This window comes from Bidens hawaiensis, unplaced genomic scaffold (genome assembly GCF_021521415.1).
Source record: "Bidens hawaiensis isolate Kalapana, Puna unplaced genomic scaffold, B.hawaiensis_p1.1 tig00013761_1, whole genome shotgun sequence".
Classification (NCBI taxonomy): domain Eukaryota; kingdom Viridiplantae; phylum Streptophyta; class Magnoliopsida; order Asterales; family Asteraceae; genus Bidens; species Bidens hawaiensis.
Window position 1 is genome coordinate 21,939 of NW_027492175.1, and position 19,567 is coordinate 41,505.

Consider the following 19,567-nt stretch of genomic DNA (forward strand, 5'->3'; position numbering starts at 1 on the left):
ATGTAATGTGGGAAAAGGATTGATTTTTTGAACTAAGTATGATCAAAATTCATCATGTTGCTAAAAGAGTATCATCATAATTTAAAACATAATATGACAATATGATATGATATTGTTCAAAAGTCACTAAACAGACTATAATTTCCAAAACTTAATATTCCAAATACCAAAGACTCCGAACCAAGTCGTATCTATAATAATAAAGACAATAAATTTTTGGTTTTCTTTTTCGGATTTGGGTTTTTTGGTTCGGGTTGTTTTTTTTCTGGGAAAAGGTGACTGGTTAATCCACCCATTTAAGCTCCGGGTTGTTCAGTTTCGGGTATTCTCTATTCGGGTATGACAGTCCTAGTGTAAACGAGCTGAACTCGACTAGGCTCGAGCTCGGCTTGTTTTGACTTACGAGAGCTCAAGCTTGGCTCGTTTCGAGCTCTTTTTCTGAAGCTCGAGCTCGGTTCGTTTCGAGCTCTTTTTCTGATGATTGAGCTCAGTTCGTTTCGAGCTCTTTTTCTGAAGCTCGAGCTCGGCTCGTTTCTAGCTCTTTCCCTAAAGATGGAGATCGGTTCATTTCGAGCTCTTTTCTGATGCTCGAGCCTTAGTTGTCATGCCCGAGCTCGAGCCTAAACAATCTTCCCACATAAGGCTCGAGCTCGGGCATGATAACTAAACGACCTTTATTTGAGGGTCGGGCTCTGCTTGGCTCGTTTCTTGCTTTTTATCGATTCTGTCGGCTCGACTCGTTGCAACCCTATTGATCTTTACTGGTTATATCTATTATGAAATTTGATTGATATGATATGGAAACAAGCTTTTAAGATTTAACATTGAAACTGATATGAATTTGTAATAAGAACATATTGACTAGGGTTTTAGTTTATATCTTATCTTTTGAGTAACAAAATAATAACAGTTTAGTTAACCGAAATAAAAGAAAACATGAGAGTATGAGACCACTATTAAATTCACCATTGTTTTGTGAAATAGGAGACCTTTATTCTTGTTAGCACTAACACTAAAACTAAATCTTGTTGATATCTTTTTATGCAGGTGGAGCAAAGGGGAGCAGTCGACGGCTCTAGCGACTGCAACCGATTCTACACTACAGGTAATTAATTCACCATAGCGTTAAACCGATATGTGTTATTTTGTTATATTAATACGAAAATATACATAAGAAAATATACAAACAATGTTACATTTGGAAATGCTCCATATATATAAACTTGATTTCTTTTTGCAGGAACTATACGAGTGGAATTCTCGATACAAGCAAAAGTTCGGATTTGTTTTTCTTATATTTGCATCTGGAAGGAGTACTCCTGAAATATTATCTGAGTTAAAGGTAATCTGTCACATATGAATATATGCTTATTTTCTATCTAAGCTATGCTACATACTGACTGATGCTAATATGTTATGCTGTTTTTGTAGAGACGTTTTTCAAACAGGCCGATCGTTGAGCTTGAGAACGCGGCTCAAGAGCAAATGAAAATAACTGAGTTACGTCTTCAAAAGCTTTTCTCAAACATACAAGTTTCTGCTTCTCAGCCCCCTGCAAGTGATGTCACTAAAGCCGAAGGTTATTTACTTATTTTACATTTTTACTTCACAAATTGATGTTAGTTTTTTTTAGTCTTAAACATTAGTACTAAGAATCATAAAGCCCTTAAATTGTTAGTAGGGGTGGCAAATGTGACCCATGGGTTGACTGAGTTGTATTAAAATGTATATAATGGGTCAGAATCGGTCAAACTAAAAAAGGAAAATGATTGAAACGAGTCAAAATGGGCTGACATTTCTAGAGGTTCTTTTTATGTAACGAGAAAAATGGAGAAAACTTTTTAGTATTTTTACTTTTTTAGTTTTTGATTTATATTTCAAGTTATAATTTTTTAATTATATTTTTTGAATTTTTTAATGAGGGGTTTTTGAAATCTCAACCCATTTGGAAAATCCCTCATTAAAAAATTCAAAAAAATAATTAAAAAATCATAACTCGAAATATAAATCAAAAACTAAAAAAAGTAAAAGTATTAATAAGTTTCCTCCGATTTCTCGTTCAAAAAAAAAAAAACCCTTCAAGAAATGTCAACCTGTTTTAACCCGTTTCAATCATTTTCTTTTTTTAGTTTGACCCATTATATACATTTTAATACAACCCACTCAACCCATGGGTCGCATTTGTCACCCCTAATTGTTAGTCAGTACATGATAAATAAAAACTGTTCACCTTTCACACTATCATTGATCTTTTTATTGTAGAAGGTCGGGTGAACGTTTTAGGAGGGCATATAACCGCTCCATTAATATCTTCTGACGCAAAATCTTCTCCAACAACTACACGGTCCCGCCCGCCCATCACAACCCATATACTAGACGTGGCCCGCGGGTGTCCTGCTGCTGGAGTTGAAGTCCTGTTAGAAATGTACAACGACAAGCAGCCCGGCTCGGTGTTTGGTGACTTGGATAAAGACAAGTGGATACCACAAGGCTCATCGGTTACTGATAAAGATGGAAGAAGCGGTCAACTGATGAAAATGGTCAATGATTTGAGCCCTGGTGTGTACCGAATAAGTTTCAATACTGGAAAATACAATCCGAACGGTTTCTTCCCGTTTGTCTCGATTGTGTTTGTGGTCAAAGAGTCCCAAAAAACGGAACATTTTCATGTTCCGTTGTTGCTTTCGCCTTTTTCATTCTCTACATACAGAGGCAGTTAGGTATGTCATACATATCTAAAAGTCATGATAAAAGTCAAAAGTCAAAAGTCAAACCCGTGTTTCTGTTATTCTGTTATGTAAGTTACTAAGCTCTGCAATGTATATGTGACCTCTCATTAAAATGTTGCAGACCATTTATTGGTAATTATCGGCTCACAACCAAACCGAAGGAAGAAAAATAAAAGGTACGATGGTTCGGGCTTGGATTCGGTTTGGTCCTTTGACTTTTTTCTATCTTATAGTTTCCATTATATTTCATATATTTAAATAGCATCATTATTATATGAAATGGTTGTGTACATAATACTTTGGATTCGGTTTGGTCCTTTGACTCCATTTTTATTTTGAACGAGGACAACGGCGAAAACATTTTAGTATTTTTACTTTTTCCGTTTTTCATTTATATTTTGATTTATGATTTTTTTATTGTTTTTTTTTGAATTTTTTGAGGGGTTTTTAATCTTAATAAAAACCCTAAGTAAATTTAAAAAAATTAATAAAAAAATCATACTCAAAATATAAAACAAAAACAAAAAAAGTAAAAAAAAAACTAAAACGTTTCGTCTGTTGTCCTCGTTTCAAAAAAAAAAAACCCGACCCGAAACCCGTTTTGACCTGGACCCATTCCAACCGGACCCGTTATGACCCGAACCTGTTGACCCTAACCCGTTCCGACCCGAACCAAAACAACCCATTTTTTAGTTGACCCATACCGACCCTAATCCGTTCCGACCCATGACCCGTTTTGACCCAACCCAACCCATTTTCCACCCCTAATTCAATCTTAATATTATGATGTAATTAATATTTATTTTTCCAAATAAATAAACCACCTATGGATTTGAATATTTGATAACAAAAAAACATGGCCAACCTTAAATCACTCCTATATTAAAGGTGTTCCAATGTCATCAGCTAGAAAATGGATGCACCTTATTTAGGACATTCTAATACCTATATGCCTACATATATATGTACATGGATGTTTGTTGAATCATTCCATCAAAGACTCAAACTATATTCCAAGTTTGACTTTTTAGGAATCAAGAAAGTCAGCGAATATGCAGGCGATTAGGGAAAAAATTAGCGATATTCGAGGGACTCGCAAAGTTAAGTCTGATGTCTTAAATGAACAACAACAGGTATGGCTTTTCGGTTCTATTAAAGTTTAATAGAATCGTAGTAGAAGTGGTATGAACAATAAGCCCGAAAACAAAACCGGTTATAAAATGATTGCTTGGTTTTGCTTTAGACTCGCCCCACGTCAAAGCCGATCAAACCTTCGGTTAAAATATCTTTATAGGCAAAATATATTTAATAAAAATATACATATTTTTTATGGTATATTGGTTTTTATTAGTCCTAACTATCTCCTTTTGATCGCTGTCGGTCCCAACTAACGAATTGGCTTCTCATGGTCCCAACTTTTAACGTATTTGTTCTTAACGGTCCACGACTAACGGAATCCTAATACCATTAGTTACAGATCGCCGGAAAACCGTTTTTGGTCGGAAAAGTCACATTTTTTTTTTTCAGAAAACACCACCCGAACACCGCCACCACCACCACCAATTGACTCACCACCAACCAACCACCGCCAGTTAGCACCACCAACCGTTTCCGACGATGGTTCTAGGGGAAGGAAAAAAGGTTCCTAAAGGTCCTATACAAAGCTACAAAGATGTTTGGGACAAAAAATTTGAGTTTTCCCGTAAAAAATGTGAGTTTTCCGGCCAAAATCATTTTTCTGAAGACCTGCAACTAACGGCGTTAGGATCCTGTTAGCCGCGAACCGTTATGAACAAATGCATTAAAAGTTGGGACCATCGGTGGCCAATTCGTTAGTTGGGACCGACAATGACAAAAAGACAATAGTTGAGACCAATAAAAACCAATTTTCATATTTATAATATCATTTACATACCTTGTATAATACCCTTTGAAAATTGGGAGTAACTTCTCTGTCTGTCTCCTGGTATAGATAATTGGACACGTTTGTTTGTATCATTAAATATATATATATTAAGTCGCTCTTTTAAATTTTAAATATTATACGTCATCAAACAAAACACGAACCGTTTCTTTGTTTTCCTATAACAACTAACTAGTATCGAATACGCCTCGATCTTCCAACAAGTGTTTACGGCCATTAAATTCGTAATCCAGGCTGAGTTGGCACGAGCACAAGCACAAGAGATGGCACAAGAGGCAAGGTTAATACGAGAAGCCGAAATTGCAATGGGTATACAGACAGAAGAATATATCCAACAAGAGGCAAAGCTCACCGGTGACCACAAGTACACAATTGGCTATGGTGGGAGTGGCCTAAACAATCGGCATTCGCTTAGTCCTCGTAGCAGCCACACTGGTTCCACCTCACGTTACTCTGGTGGCACATGCGCCTCAGCACCGAGCCATGACAGCCGAAAGATGGCAATACATCACAAGTATTTGTAGGTTAAGTCATTTCGGTTCTAAAGATAGTTTTGATGTTGTGGTTAGGAATTGTATCAAGGGTGTATAATCAAAACTCTAAATGGGATTGCATATAATATATACAGTATATGTTTGGTTTCATAAATAGTTCATTTTGCTTAACATATTACACGGGTAACTAATGAAAAAGATAATTTTTAACAATTAAGCAAAATACAAAAAATAATAAACTTATCATACATTGTTAATAGACCGATGTTAGACAATATTGGTTACTTTTCGTCGTTCAAATTAGTATTTAGTAGCTATTAATTAACAAATGAATGGTAATTAATGATTTTAAGGATTTAGTTGGTTTTAAATTATGAGGATAAATGTGACTATAGTGGCAAAACATTGTAGGTTTTTATTAGAAAGTATAAATTATTTAAAATTATATTTTGTTTGTACTTAAGGTTGGCATATCGTGTATACCCGTACACGATAAGATACGAACACGATAAGACACGAACACGAAACATGTATGCCTGTACACGACACGGAAACTTATCGTGTACATGTATCCCAAACCCGAATACGAACATGTTAATGTTGGGTATACACGATAATACATGGACATGTTAATACCGATGGCGCTGAGTACGAGGAGGCCGGACTGCTGGAGAATCGGAGATGTGGAGAGGTAGACCGGCTGAGAATCGAAGGGCTGCGACTATCAGATATGTAGAGGGAAACCAACCGAAGATTTGGATAGGGAGAATCGGAGAAGGGTTTGTACGCCGTCTGCTCATGTAGGATTGGAATGATGTGCGTCGTGTTCAATTGTTTAGTATAAAAAACTAGGATAACTATCTATAGGGTATATAACATACTATATTATTATATATTTTTATTTATAAAACAAATCTAATCAAGCAATCATTTATTAAGTATAAAAAACTAGGATAACTATCTAGGGTATATAACATACTATAAAGATGGTAATTTTAAGCTTGTAAGGCAATGTGTAATGGGGCGAAGGTTTGGGCGAAGAGGGGCGAGAAGGAGGGGGAACACACACCCCCCGGCCGAATATGTGGGCGAAAAGGGGCGGGGGCGGGGTTCTTTTGTCGCCGTTCTTCCTTTCCTTTTTTATTATTATTATATTGTTTGTGTGTGTTGTATATATATATATATATATACATATATATGCATATATATATATATATATATGCATATATATTAAACCTTAACACCATTACACCTCAAAAACAAATTCCCACCCCTTGCTGACCGGACGCCACATGTCGCAATTCGCTCCAATTTGTAGCCCCTCCACTACGCATAGCCTAAGAGTGTATTAGAGTACCACAAATATATTGAATAAAAAAATAAAAATAGACGCATGTTACGTGAAACCATACGAGTACAAAGTTGCTAGTGTAATAGAGTTAGATATTCAACAAAGTTCTTAATTAAAAAGCACTAAAAAGTTTAGTTCTAATCTCCATTCATCATCTTTTTCATCTTCAAAGTTTAGATCTTTTTCATCTTCAAAGTTTAGTCTCAGTTTTCATAATCTTTATCATTAATCGGTTTGGTTTGGTTTTTCAAAAAAACAAAAATTTAACCCTCGGTTAATGCTTCGGTTCGGTTTGTTCGGTTAATTCGGTTTCGGTTCTGTAAATTTGGTTTTCTACTCACCCCTAGTTAAAAACAGAGTTTACAATTTACATCTGGTTTGGGAGGAAGGAGTCTTAGATTCGAGTCCCATAAACAACATAGATTAAAAAGAAACTCGCTGTTTAAAAAAATTGAGTTTACACCATTATATTTGCAGTTGTCAGTGATTAAAATATCCTCTGACGACAAAAGTAGATCTACACACATAAAGTTACAATGTAATTAAGTTTTACTCCTAAAAGTGTCAAGTAGTATTGTATAGGGACTGAAAGTGTCAAGCAGTATTTTTCAATTCTCATGTTGGAAAAAATAAATGCATACAATGATTTAAAACCTAATAACAAATAGCTTGTGATAATCAACTCACCATAGTGAAAGCCTTAAATGATGTACATTTTCGACATATTCCGTTTAAGATATCTCATCATTCGGGAGCAAATTTTCTGCACTTTTGCGAGCTCGTAACACATCACGAACCTTCATATTTTCTTGACCTTCATATTCATCTTTTTTCATGAATTGAAACCCCATTAAATACTGATAGTCCCCCGTCCCATGACAACACGAACAGTAAGCAAGCCCACTACCACCACGAGTCTTGCACCTGCACGAAAATGTGACTACTTAATATTCCTCGGTTGCACATATTTGAAAATACACGAGGTTAGGGGATGCCTCACCATTTTGGCCACTCGCCATTCGGTCATACCTTATGCTATGGATGGGCAGGGGAAGCTTTATTTTATTATCTAACTTATGCACAAAAGTGTTATTCATTTGCTTGGAAAATGCTCGCTCGTTTTTTCACTCGATTGTAAACGAGCCAATCAACGAGTAAAGGTTCGCTCGGTTTGGTTCGGCTCGAATGTTTTTAATTCATTTTATATATATTTATATACTCATAAATATATATTTGTTTTAATAATTATCTTAAATATTGAAAAACAGAATATTAAATATAATATATTTTAATTATTGAATATTTTCTTGTGCTTTAAATAAAAAAATTGTTATATTAGTTTTCAATATTTCATTATTAAAGATAATTATAAAAAAAATGTTATATATGTGTCATATATATTTATATAAATAATTATTTTTTTATTATTAATTGTTTTATTACATTATATTCAAACTTCAAACTTCAATGTTATCAAAAATTACAAGCTACTACTAGTTTTCTAAAAACTACTAATTTATTTTCATGCACATCATATTCAATTTTAAACTTGTTTCTTATAAAAGATTTTAAAGGGACAAAAAAGTAATACTCCTAACTCACTCGATACCACTCCAAAAATACTCGGTTCAAATTTGGCTGTGTCGATCTTGGCTCGGTTCGATTTTGAGTCGCTCGGCTCGGTCCAGTTTAAAATGAGCCAAGCAACGAGCAAGCCCTCGCTCGGTTCGGCTCAGCTTGTGAACATCCCTAGTACGGGTAAACATAAGCAAGTAGAACTGAAAATGAACAAGGTAATGGGCATACACAAGCCAATGGCCCGTATGTTAATTCCAAAGTTGTTGAGCAAGGTGATAGGCCTACACAAGCTAATGCCTAGGGCCGTTTAAATCATTCGTCGCTCGAACTCGCACGCCGCTCGCTCGGAAGTTGCTCGACAAATGCTCGCTCAATTTTTCACTCGACTGAAAACGAGCCGCTCTGCTCGGTTCGGTTTGTAAACGAGCCAAGCAACGAGCAAAGGTCTGCTTGATTCGGTTCGGCTCGAATATTTTTAATTTATTTTATATATAATTATATATGAACAAATATATAAATATATAGACAAAATACATAAATATAAGCTTACAATTATTTTTACCCCTTTAAATTTTCATATTCCGTCAATTTTATAGTTTTATTTGTTCGATTCAAGTTTTTAGAATACTAGAAGTTTGTTTACATGATCATTATTTCTCACTTCAAACTTATTTTCAATAAAAGCTTACAATATATTACACATTTGCCTAAAAACTTCTAATTTATTTATAAAATATATTATTTACAACCTTCAAATTTGTTTCTTATTAAAAATTTAAAGTGAAAAGGAAATAAATAATGCTCGAAATTGCTTGATGTTCGATCGAAAAGTGCTCGATTCGATTTTCGCTTGGTTCGAATTTCAGCCGTTCGGTTCGGTACAGTTGTAAACGAGCCAAGCAACGGGCAAGCCTTTGCTCGGTTCGGCTCGGCTCGTGAATAGCCCTACTAATGCCCCATATGCTAATTCTGAACTTGAGTCTTGTCAAAACGATAGCCCAACACGGGAAATAATCGGGAAGGAGGGCCCAAGAACCGAACCTTGAGACAGAATGGTAAATAGGGTCCAAACACAACTCGTTAGTCTCAAAGACTATCAAGTAAAGCTTCCTCCATCCGTCATTCCCACGTTTTCCGCATCAGATCAAGACTCTTCAACGGTACACCCTCTTTCCAAACTTTTTTCTTACGGAAAAAAATATAATGCTCATAAAGCCTTTTTAGCGGCCATCAAGTTAAACGATGAGCCGAAAAATATCCATCAAACCATGCAAGATGAAAGATGGAGGGAGGCAATGAAAAACGAAGCACACGCCGTTGAATAGAATTGAACTTAGTCCCTTGAAAATCTTCCTGAAGGAAAACGTGCTATAGACTCAAATTGGGTTCATAAAGTGAAATACAAACCAAATGGGGGAAGTTAAGTGGTACAAAACTCTGTTGGTACATGATGTCAGTAGTTCAGTGTCTAGTGTCTGTAATCGAGTTAGTTGGATTTGTATTAAGGTTTTAGCGAAGTTGTCTCACAAGTTCGCTTATATAGGCGAACTTGTGGAATAAGCGAAGTTAGTGACAACTTCGCCTAAACATGTTAGGCGAAGTTGTCGTCTGTTATAAGTTTAGGTTACGGCTGAAGTTTTATAATGAGTGTACAATTAGTTTACGAGTTGTCCAGCTTTGTGTAATTGGTGATCAGTGAATCACGTGTTTCCAGTTGCAATACAACGTGTCTTTGTTTATTGTAACGTGTGTTTGATTGTGTTAACGTGTATCGTCTTCTACGCTCGTATTCGTCTTACGTAGGGATTCCGCACCTACGTAGAACGAGATATTCCGTGTAGATCCGGCTGGGAACCTACAATTGGTATCAGAGCTTTTGCTCGTGATTGTGTGGTTCGGGATTATCACGCGGGTGTAGAAATCGTTCCGTTCGACTATTCGCGGGACGAGTTTACGTTAATATACCGAAGTTTTGTGTCCTACTCACCTCCCACCATCATAATCAACCCATTACACCTTCGCATACCTCGCAAAACATCAAATCAAACCTGCAAAATCATCGTGTTCATCAGGCGAAGTTGCCGCTACTGTTTGTAGGGTTTAGGCGAAGATATAAGGTCAAGCGAAGTTATCCACAACTTCGCTACCTCACAAGTTCGCTTATCTCCAGCGAAGTTATCCACAACTTCGCCTACCTCACAAGTTCGCTTAACTTAATCAGGCGAAGTTGAGAAATCAAGCGAAGTTAAGACTTAAGCGAAGTTAAGTTTAACTTCGCCTACAGTACGGTTCAGAATAAAATTTTTATTTTTCGGGTTTCTTTGTGTTTTCGTTTCGTGAAAGATGACTTCAATAAATATTACGGAACTGGTAAAAATGGAAGTGGAAGCGAGTTCAGCTACTAAGGCACCGAAAATGCTTAAAGGTACCGATTTTGTGGCTTGGAAAGATCGGTTTGAGCAGTATGTTAAATATCAAGATGCTAAGATGTGGGTGTGCATTCAAGATGGATACATTCCACCAACTGCTTTGTATGAGGGTCGTGAACAAATTAAGAAATACAACAAGATGGAAGAGGAAGAAAAGAAGATGTATGAGGCTGAAAGCAAAGCTCATGCTGCGATAACAATGGCTCTTCCACAAGAGATTCTTCACACCTTCAGGAAGTATAAAACCGCTAGAGAGTTATGGGAAGCGCTTGAAAACCGATTTGAAGGTAATGTGGGGATACGTGCATCCAAGATTAAACTACTCAAAACCCAATTCTCGGTGTTCAAGTATTTGAAGAATGAATCACTTGATGATATCATCACGAGATATTATCACTTGATGACCGAACTCAGCAACTATTCCATTGCTTACAAAGAAGAGGAGATTGTAGAAAAACTTCTTGATGCTCTCCCACCGAAATGGGAGATGTACACTGTCTTGATGAGAGAAGATAAAGAGTTTGCCGACTATGACTTGGAAACAGCAGTCAACAAACTACGAACTTTTGAACTTAACATGGTTCGAAAAGAGACACCAACTGATCAGGTTCAGGATCCGGGAATGTATGGTGCGAAAGTTAATTCAAGTTCAAGTTCGAAGTCAGAATCATCTGCTTACTACTCAAAGGGAGACTCGGGCGCTAACTCAACACATGAAGGTCATGTAACTCTCAACATGGATGGTGATGTGTGTTTCGTAGCTGGCGGAACAAATACTTCTAAACCTCAAACAACCAAGGGTAGTATTTCTTCAAGTGTTCCGAACAACAACTACTCTCAGATGCCCATGAGTGTTAAATCTGCTGAACAGCAGTTTGCTCTCTATGCATCTTTCATTGCTTCGTACGAAAATTACATTAAAGGTAAAATTGTTGACCCTGCAACTATAGACGAAGACTATGATCAGATCGATGCTGATGATCTGGAGGAGATGGATCTGCAGTGGCAGATGGCGATGATAGTAAGAAGAGTTAAGAGGTTTATGAAGAAGACTGGTAGAAAATTCGTTGGTGAAAGACCAGGTTTTGATAAGTCAAATGTGCGGTGTTATAACTGTCAACAGAATGGACACTTTGCTAAAGAGTGCAAAAATGAACGTGTAGAACGCAGTCAGAACAGGTCTACACAATAGAGTGGTGGAAGTAATGAGAATAGGGCGATGATATCCAGACAGAACGGGGAATATAATTGGAATCTGCAAGTTGAAGAAGTGTTCGAACAGGCCAATTTGGCGAACATCGAAACTGCAGGAAGTGAGAAAGTAACTGGAGAAAATCAAGCTTACATGGCAGAAGTGACAGATCTGCTCTCCGAGGTAAGTACTAAACTCCCTTGTACGAAATGTGAAAATCTGTCTGAACAATTGACAACAATAACTGATCAGTTTGTTAGTTTGGATGCTCAATTTAAAACATTAAAAGAAGATCATCATTACACTAAAACTAGAAAAAACAGTTACAAGGTAAAAATAAAAGCTAGTGAGAAAGATATCAGAAGTCTTAAAGCCAGTCTAGCTGAAAAAATACAAGTAATTGATCTTAGCTATGAAGTGTTAGAAGAGAAAACCAAACTAATAGCTGAAAGGGATAAACAGATAGCTGATCACCAGGTGAAAGTGGTGGAACTAAACAGAAAGCTTGAGCAATTTAGAAATTCCTCCGCTATACTTGATCACCTCGTAAGTGATCAACGTTCCCCAGTTAAAAGGGGAGGAATTGGATATAATGAAGTTCCACCACCTTATAATCATAACTATACTTATGATCCTAGTAATCAGAAATCTGTTGATGCTGAAATTGGTCAGACAGTTCCTGTTAAGGTTACAATTAAAGATCCAGAAGTTAGTAAAGGCGAAACGAGTAAGCCTATTTCTAATGTTAAGATGTCTGTTCCTAATCCTGTCTCATCAAATTCGGAAAAGGCATCCGAGTCTAGTGAGACAAAAGAAGAGGCTGTGTTACTAAAACGTGGAGAGGAACATAAACCAACTGAAAAGAATTCTCCACTAAACCCGTATGTCCCACCATATGTTAGACAAACGAGCAGTAACGTAGCCTCAACATCTAAAACAACTATTGAGACGAAAGTTAAACACAGGAGTTGTTTCAGATGCAATCAAATAGGACACCTGATTGCTGATTGCCCTCTGAAGCAGAGATTCAGAGGTATGAGGCCTTCGAAAACTGAGAATAGAACTAACAGTAATTACTATAATGGTAAAAATGAAAACTCATCAAAGTTCAGGCATTGGACTAATCCAGGTTTTCAAAGAAATCGATCTCAGTTTTTCCCTGTTAACAACCAAACCATTAGTAATAATTCAATTAATTCACGAAGGTTTGGATGGCCTCATAGTCAATCTACAAGAAGGTATCCTTTTAGGACTTACAGATATCATTCTAATACTAACTTTGGACAGCCAAAGTACGGGATGTATCGACCCAAGACCAATAGGTCTTGGGTCCCCAGATTTTAATCCTCTGCTTTAATCGTGCAGGAACAGTTGAACAGGGCTGCAAACAATCTATGGGTTGTGGATAGCGGCTGTTCCCGGCACATGACGGGTAACAAGAATTTGTTACACGATTGGAAACCTGTTCAGGGGGGTAGAGTAAGTTTCGCTGGAGAGAGTGGTGGAAGGATTACTGGAATTGGGACAGTGACTAATGGTAAAATGAAGTTAGAGAAGGTGAATTTCGTTGAAGAACTGAAGCATAATCTGCTGAGTGTATCTCAGATCTGTGACAAAGATTACACGGTGCACTTTACCAAGAATGAAGCGATTGTACTGTATCCTGGTTTCAAGATACCAGAGGATTGGATAGTAATGAAGGCTCCAAGGGAAAAGAATACGTATGTTATGGACATGAGGTCGACTGAGATGGCAACAGAAGAATCTTGTCTTCTATCAAAAGCAACTGAATCGGAGTCCGAGTTATGGCATCGAAGAATGGGGCATATTCATCTTCGAAAAATGAACTACATTGTCAAGAATGGGCTGGTGCTGGGTGTTCCCTTGAAAAATTTCAACTTTGAAGACCAATGCTTATCGTGCAAAAAGGAAAGCAACACAAGAAATCCCATCACACCAAGAAGGTTAATTCAATAGTCAGTACCCTAGACCTACTTCACATGGATCTCTTCGGTCCCGTGAATGTAAAAAGCCTAGGTGGAACATCATACTGCTTGGTGATAACTGATGATTTCTCTCGATATTCTTGGGTATATTTCCTGAAGTCAAAGGATGAAACGGTTCAGATGGTAATAAATTTGATTACCAAGGTTGAGAATATTATGGGGAAAAAGGTTAAATACATCAGGAGTGACAATGGGACAGAGTTCAAAAACTATCAGATGGAGATCTTCTGCTTACAGAAAGGGATAGACCACCAGTACAGCGCTCCGTATACTCCGCAACAAAATGGGGTGGCTGAGAGGAAGAACAGAACGTTAATTGAAGGAGCCAGAACCATGCTGGCTGATTCGAAACTTCCTGTGGTGTTCTGGGCTGAAGCTGTTGCTACAGCCTGTTATATCCTTAATAGAGTTTTAACTGTTAAAAGATTGAATAAAACATGTTATGAACTTATGCATGGTAGAAAGCCTAACTTGAGTGGTCTCGAACCATTCGGGTCCCCGTGTTCGATATTAAAGACGAACTCAAAATTTGGTGAAATAGCCGATGAAGGTATTTTAGTCGGATATGTTGTTGGGACTCCCAATAGACGAGTCTTTAATCTATCGACCAGCAAGGTTGAGGTGGTGTGTAACACTGATATCACAAGTTACAAATCACCAATACCAAGCACGGGACCCGCTGGGGCTTTCGACTATGATAGGCTTTTTAAATCTTTTAACATGCCTTACTTGGATTGTGCAGAAGTTGATGAGAGAATTGCTACGAAGATGCTTTATGATGAGGAAGACAATTTTGTGCAACGACCGCAGTACGATGAATGTCAACCTTTCTCGTCAAATGCTGTCGATACCCCTGCTGCCTCTACAGAAGAGGAATTCTTCAAACCATTTCACTCTCAACAACAATCACCCATTGAGGAGCTACCTTCGAACCTGGAAGACAATATGCAAGTCAGTTCGGTTCCGACTACGAGAGTTCACAAAAATCACCCTTTGGAGAACGTGATAGGTGATCTGTCCGACGGTGTACAAACAAGACAAAGCTTGAATGGGCACACCTGTGTTTACACAAGCATTAAAGATACAGGCATCATTAACGAATGCTTGTACACCTGCTTCATTAGCCAGATTGAACCAAAGAACTATCAAATGGCTCTCAAGGACAGCTCGTGGGTCGAAGCCATGCAAGAAGAGTTAGCCCAGTTCAAGAAGATGGAGGTATGGAATTTGGTTGTAAAACCGAAGGATGTGCATGCGATTGGCACAAAATGGGTTTTCAAATGCAAGAGAGATGAAAAAGGGATAATTATCAGGAACAAGACGAGGCTGGTTGTAAAAGGTTTTAATCAGCAAGAGGGGATCGACTACAATGAAGTGTTTGCTCCTGTGGCGAGATTGGAAGCGATTCGATTGTTTTTGGCATTTGCTGCACACAAGGAGATGAAGGTGTTCCAGTTAGACGTGAAAAGTGCATTTCTTAACGGTAAAGTCGATGAGGTAGTGTACATTGAGCAACCTCCGAGTTTTCCTGACCCAGACTTTCCTGATCACGTGTACAAGCTAAGTAAAGCGCTATACGGGATACATCAGGCCCCTCGTGCCTGGTACTCAACTCTATCCGATTACTTGCTTGAGAGTGAATTTGAAAGGGGAAATATTGATAGCACACTGTTCGTTAAGAGAAACGGAAGCGACTTTCTTCTGGTGCAAGTCTACGTGGACGACATCATCTTTGCTGCATCAAAAGTCGCCATGTGTCAGGAATTTGAAGCAGTCATGAAAAAGAGGTTTGAAATGAGTGCTATGGGTGAACTAACTTTCTTTTTAGGACTACAGGTTGATCAGAAGAAAGATGGGATGTTCATTCATCAGAGTAAATATGTCCATGACGTTCTCAAACGCTTCAAGATGGAGGACAGCACTCCATTTGATACTCCAGTTTCCGTCAACCATAAACTGGGTGCTGATTTAGACAGCGATGCAGACGTGGACCCCACCCAATATCGGGCAATCATAGGTTCTTTAATGTACTTAACTGCTTCTAGACCTGATATTATGTTTGCAGTTTGTCTTTGTGTTCGCTTTCAGGCAAACCCAAAGGAATCTCACTTGAAGGGTGCGAAAAGGATATTGCGGTATCTCAAAGGCAAACCTAAGCTAGGGTTGTGGTACACGAAAGGAGGAGACTTGGAGTTAGTCGCCTACACGGATTCTGATTATGGAGGATGCAATTAGAATCGGAAGTCAACAACAGGTGGATGTCAGTTTCTTGGAGGCAGATTAGTGTCATGGCAGTGCAAGAAGCAGACCTCAGTCGCCATTTCTACATGTGAAGCAGAATACATGGCAGCATCGAACTGCTGCTCCCAGGTTCTTTGGATACAACATCAATTGCGCGATTATGGTCTGAATTTCACTCATACTCCCATTTGCATAGATAACACTGCTGCTATCTCAGTAACTAACAATCCCGTAAAGCATAGCAAAACTAAACACATTGACATCCGTCATCATTTTATACAGGATTGTGCTGAGAAAAAATTGATTGTGCTCGAAAAGGTTGATACGTTAGATAATTTCGCTGATTTGTTTACTAAAGCGTTTGACAAAACTCGTTTTCAAAACCTTGTTGAGCTGAATGGGATGATCAATCCCGAGTAACCGTGTTTTTCGTTTGAGTTTAAAAAAAAAAAAAAAAAAACTTCACTATCGCTTAGAATTATGTCAGTTGCCTCAGTTTGAAGGACATATCTTCGGATATGTTTGGTCCTCATTTCTACTTGTAGAATATGAGGATAGCCATAAACCAGATGACTGAAAGTGACCGGGGCGGTTTATGATGTATTTTTATTCTTTCGCTGAAAATTAGTCGTTCATACTTAGTTAGAAGGGCACATACTTGTATGTGGTCGGTCCAGCTGATCCATTGGATCTTCAGGATAGCCGTTTACCTGAAAACTTCGATTTGATCGGGGCGATTGAAGTTAAAATTTTTTTTGGGAGATGAAATTATTTTTCAAGTCTACTGCTTCGTAAGAAGTTCCTTTACTATGTTTAGCAGAAAATTGATCCAACCTTGGAAAGTGATAGATATACTGATTCTGTGTGCTTAACTAGTGAAGTTATTAGGCATAAAAGACTTTAGAACAGTCATTGTATGTCATGGTAGCTTTTATGGTGCGTAAAAGTAGAAGTGATACTAACTAAATCTCCTCGATTTTACGTGGAAACTCCTTAAAGTTGTGCATGTCTCCATCTATATCTTTCCGAATGATAGGCAGAAAAGCGATTACCCAGTCATACACGAGCCCGTGAGTGTTCTGATTCCTGTGAAGATAGCGTGTCAAGAAACTGCAGTTATCCAGATTCGGGACTTGCAGTTGTTTACTACTTGAAGCTGTGTAAATATTTAAAAAAAAAAAAAAATTTATGTGTTATTGAGATATTCTAGAACTTATAATGTTAATTCTTCTCAATCAAGATGCAAGAAAGAGAATGGGAAGAAGACTCTACAGATCGACGTCTACTTACAATTTAATCAGACACTACGGGTCGAGGTCAACTCGGGGTGACTTGAGGAAAGCCAAATACGCTTTGAGAATAGATAGGAGGCATCACAATCTCTGAGATGTTGCCCATTTAAGTTTTGAGCTTAATTGAACCTAACCCGTATCACAGAAGCGATGAAAACCATTTTAAGTTATTTACCTGCTTACAACCTGTCTCTTTATGTCATAATACAGCTGAACATGGATCTATGTGACAGTCACGTAATTAGTATGATTCCTGTTCGGATCTTTTCTAAAACGTGGTAGTCCCTGTCGAGGCTGAAATTTGATCCCGTGTACCTTATTTCTAAGTTTTATCCTACTTATGTAGTTGTATGATTTTATACCTGGTTACTTGGTCTTGATCGTATCATTTAACTCTTTAAAGGATGTTTTAAAACTTAATTGCAAATTGTTCAAATTATAGGGGTTTGTTTTGTAAATTTTAATATCGGAGAAGTTATCCCTAACTTCGCCTGCAATAGGCGAAGTTATCCATAACTTCGCCTGTATAACCTTGACCCTATATAAAGAAGTTTTTGGTCAAATGCTCAGTATTGTTTTTCAAAATCCGGCGAACTTATTCCCAGTAACCCTAAGCGAAGTTATATCTCGATCAATCTGTGTTATTATTCTCAGTTTCTAATTGTGTTAAAGGTGTGTAGGGTAGTTGTATCTTATAATCGATGTCATTGTTGTTAATCAAAGGTCGTTTCGACCCGATTCGCGACCCCGTTTATTCGAAACCTCAACACCCGATTTTCAAACCTGTTATTACGTGGTAGTAATCATATTGATCGTCTAGATCGTCTTAAAAACATGCTTTACGAGATCTTCAATCTCCAAATTCACCAACTACACGTCGTTTGGCCGTCTAACTGTTGCCGATTCATATTCAGGCGAAGTTACAGTTTAGGCGAAGTTATCCTTAACTTCGCCTGAGGTTTAACTTCGCCTTATAATTAATTATGTAACAGTATATGAGGCGAAGTTGTGGTTAGGCGAAATTATCATTAACTTCGCCTGGCCCTTTTAATTTTTATTAACTGTTAACAGGCGAAGTTAAAGTTAAGGCGAAGTTGTTCCCAACTTCGCCCCATCCCTAACTTCGCCTATACAGAATAAATCATAACTTCGCTCATGGTAACAGGCGAACTTGTGATTTGACTTGACGTTTCTCTAACTTAGACTGTTTTGGTTGCAGAAATGGCTGCTGTAGCTGGAGCAGGCGGTGCAGGTGGTGACGAAGGAGGAGATAACCATCGACAGTTTTTCCCGGGGCATAACATGTACATCACATTGGACCCGGATGCGAGCGGTGTTGATGATTTCCGCGAGATCATCACGTTTCTACTCCGCTCGCGTATCTTCCACGCTATTACCACAACACTGCCGATATCTTTGCCAAACATAGAAGATTTCTGGCAGACAGTGGAATATGACTGTCGAGTCGAGCCCCCGGTTATGCGTGCAACGGTTAATAATCAGATAGTACAGTTCTCATCTGAACAGATCAGGGTGGCTTTGCAGTTTGGGGATGAAACGAGAGATGATCCTACCGACTTTGTGGCTCCATTCCGAGATGGTGCTTTTCTGAGAATGGGATATTCTGGTCCTTTGGGGGATATTCAGAGACGCAAGGGGTTCTTGTTAGACCAATGGCGCTTTCTCATGCACGTGATGATCGTGTGTATGTCAGGGAGAAAGGCTGGTACAGACGAAATGGGTGCGACCATGCAGTCGGCGATGACTGACTGACTTACAATAAGCGTTACAGCTTTAGTCAGATGGTATTCTACGAGATAGATCGTCAAAGACGAGCGGTGGCGCGTGAGAGATTTCTTATGTATCCAAGATTCCTTCAAATGATCTTGAATCATGTTGCTCCCACGTTACCTCAGCGCCGCCCAATTAGATATGTGGAAAATGTAAGCAAGAGGATCTTCGCTCAGTGTAGATCATCGAGTGCAAGAAGCAAGCCTGAGCTCCGTCCTCGACATACTCCATTATTCGGGTACTTGATCAACCCAGAGTATGTTCCAGCTCGTGGGGACGAGTTTCGGGATCCTCAACCACAACAGGCAGGAGCACATCAACCACCACCTGAGGTACAACAAGCTATACCTGCTGCTCCTGTTGTGTCACCGGAGGAAAATGTAGACCTTGATGCAGCGTTTGGCGGTCAAGGATTTTTTGATATGGAGCGTGTTGATCCTGAGGAAAATGTGCAAGTCTCGGCTGCACGGGTTACTAGTGTGAATGTTGCTAGGGCAGCTACGACGGTGGCTGGTTCTGATTCTTCAGATGATGATGTGG

At 38.3% G+C, this 19,567-nt stretch overlaps 1 protein-coding gene across 3 annotated transcripts in view; it reads left to right on the forward strand.

Moving 5' to 3' along the window:
• LOC143544857 (uric acid degradation bifunctional protein TTL-like) overlaps positions 1-19,567 on the forward strand; it is a 256,115-nt gene that overhangs the window by 642 nt on the left and 235,906 nt on the right. The window contains exons 3-6 of one of the 3 annotated variants that reach the window (XM_077036845.1): positions 1,048-1,105; positions 1,241-1,342; positions 1,432-1,579; positions 2,263-2,760. In XM_077036845.1, the coding sequence (XP_076892960.1) occupies positions 1,048-1,105; positions 1,241-1,342; positions 1,432-1,579; positions 2,263-2,720 (766 nt within the window). In that variant the 3' untranslated portion in view covers positions 2,721-2,760. Of the gene's footprint in view, positions 1-1,047; positions 1,106-1,240; positions 1,343-1,431; positions 1,580-2,262; positions 2,904-19,567 lie in introns of those variants that run through there. The other 2 variants (XM_077036844.1, XM_077036846.1) reach the window with 2 other exon arrangements.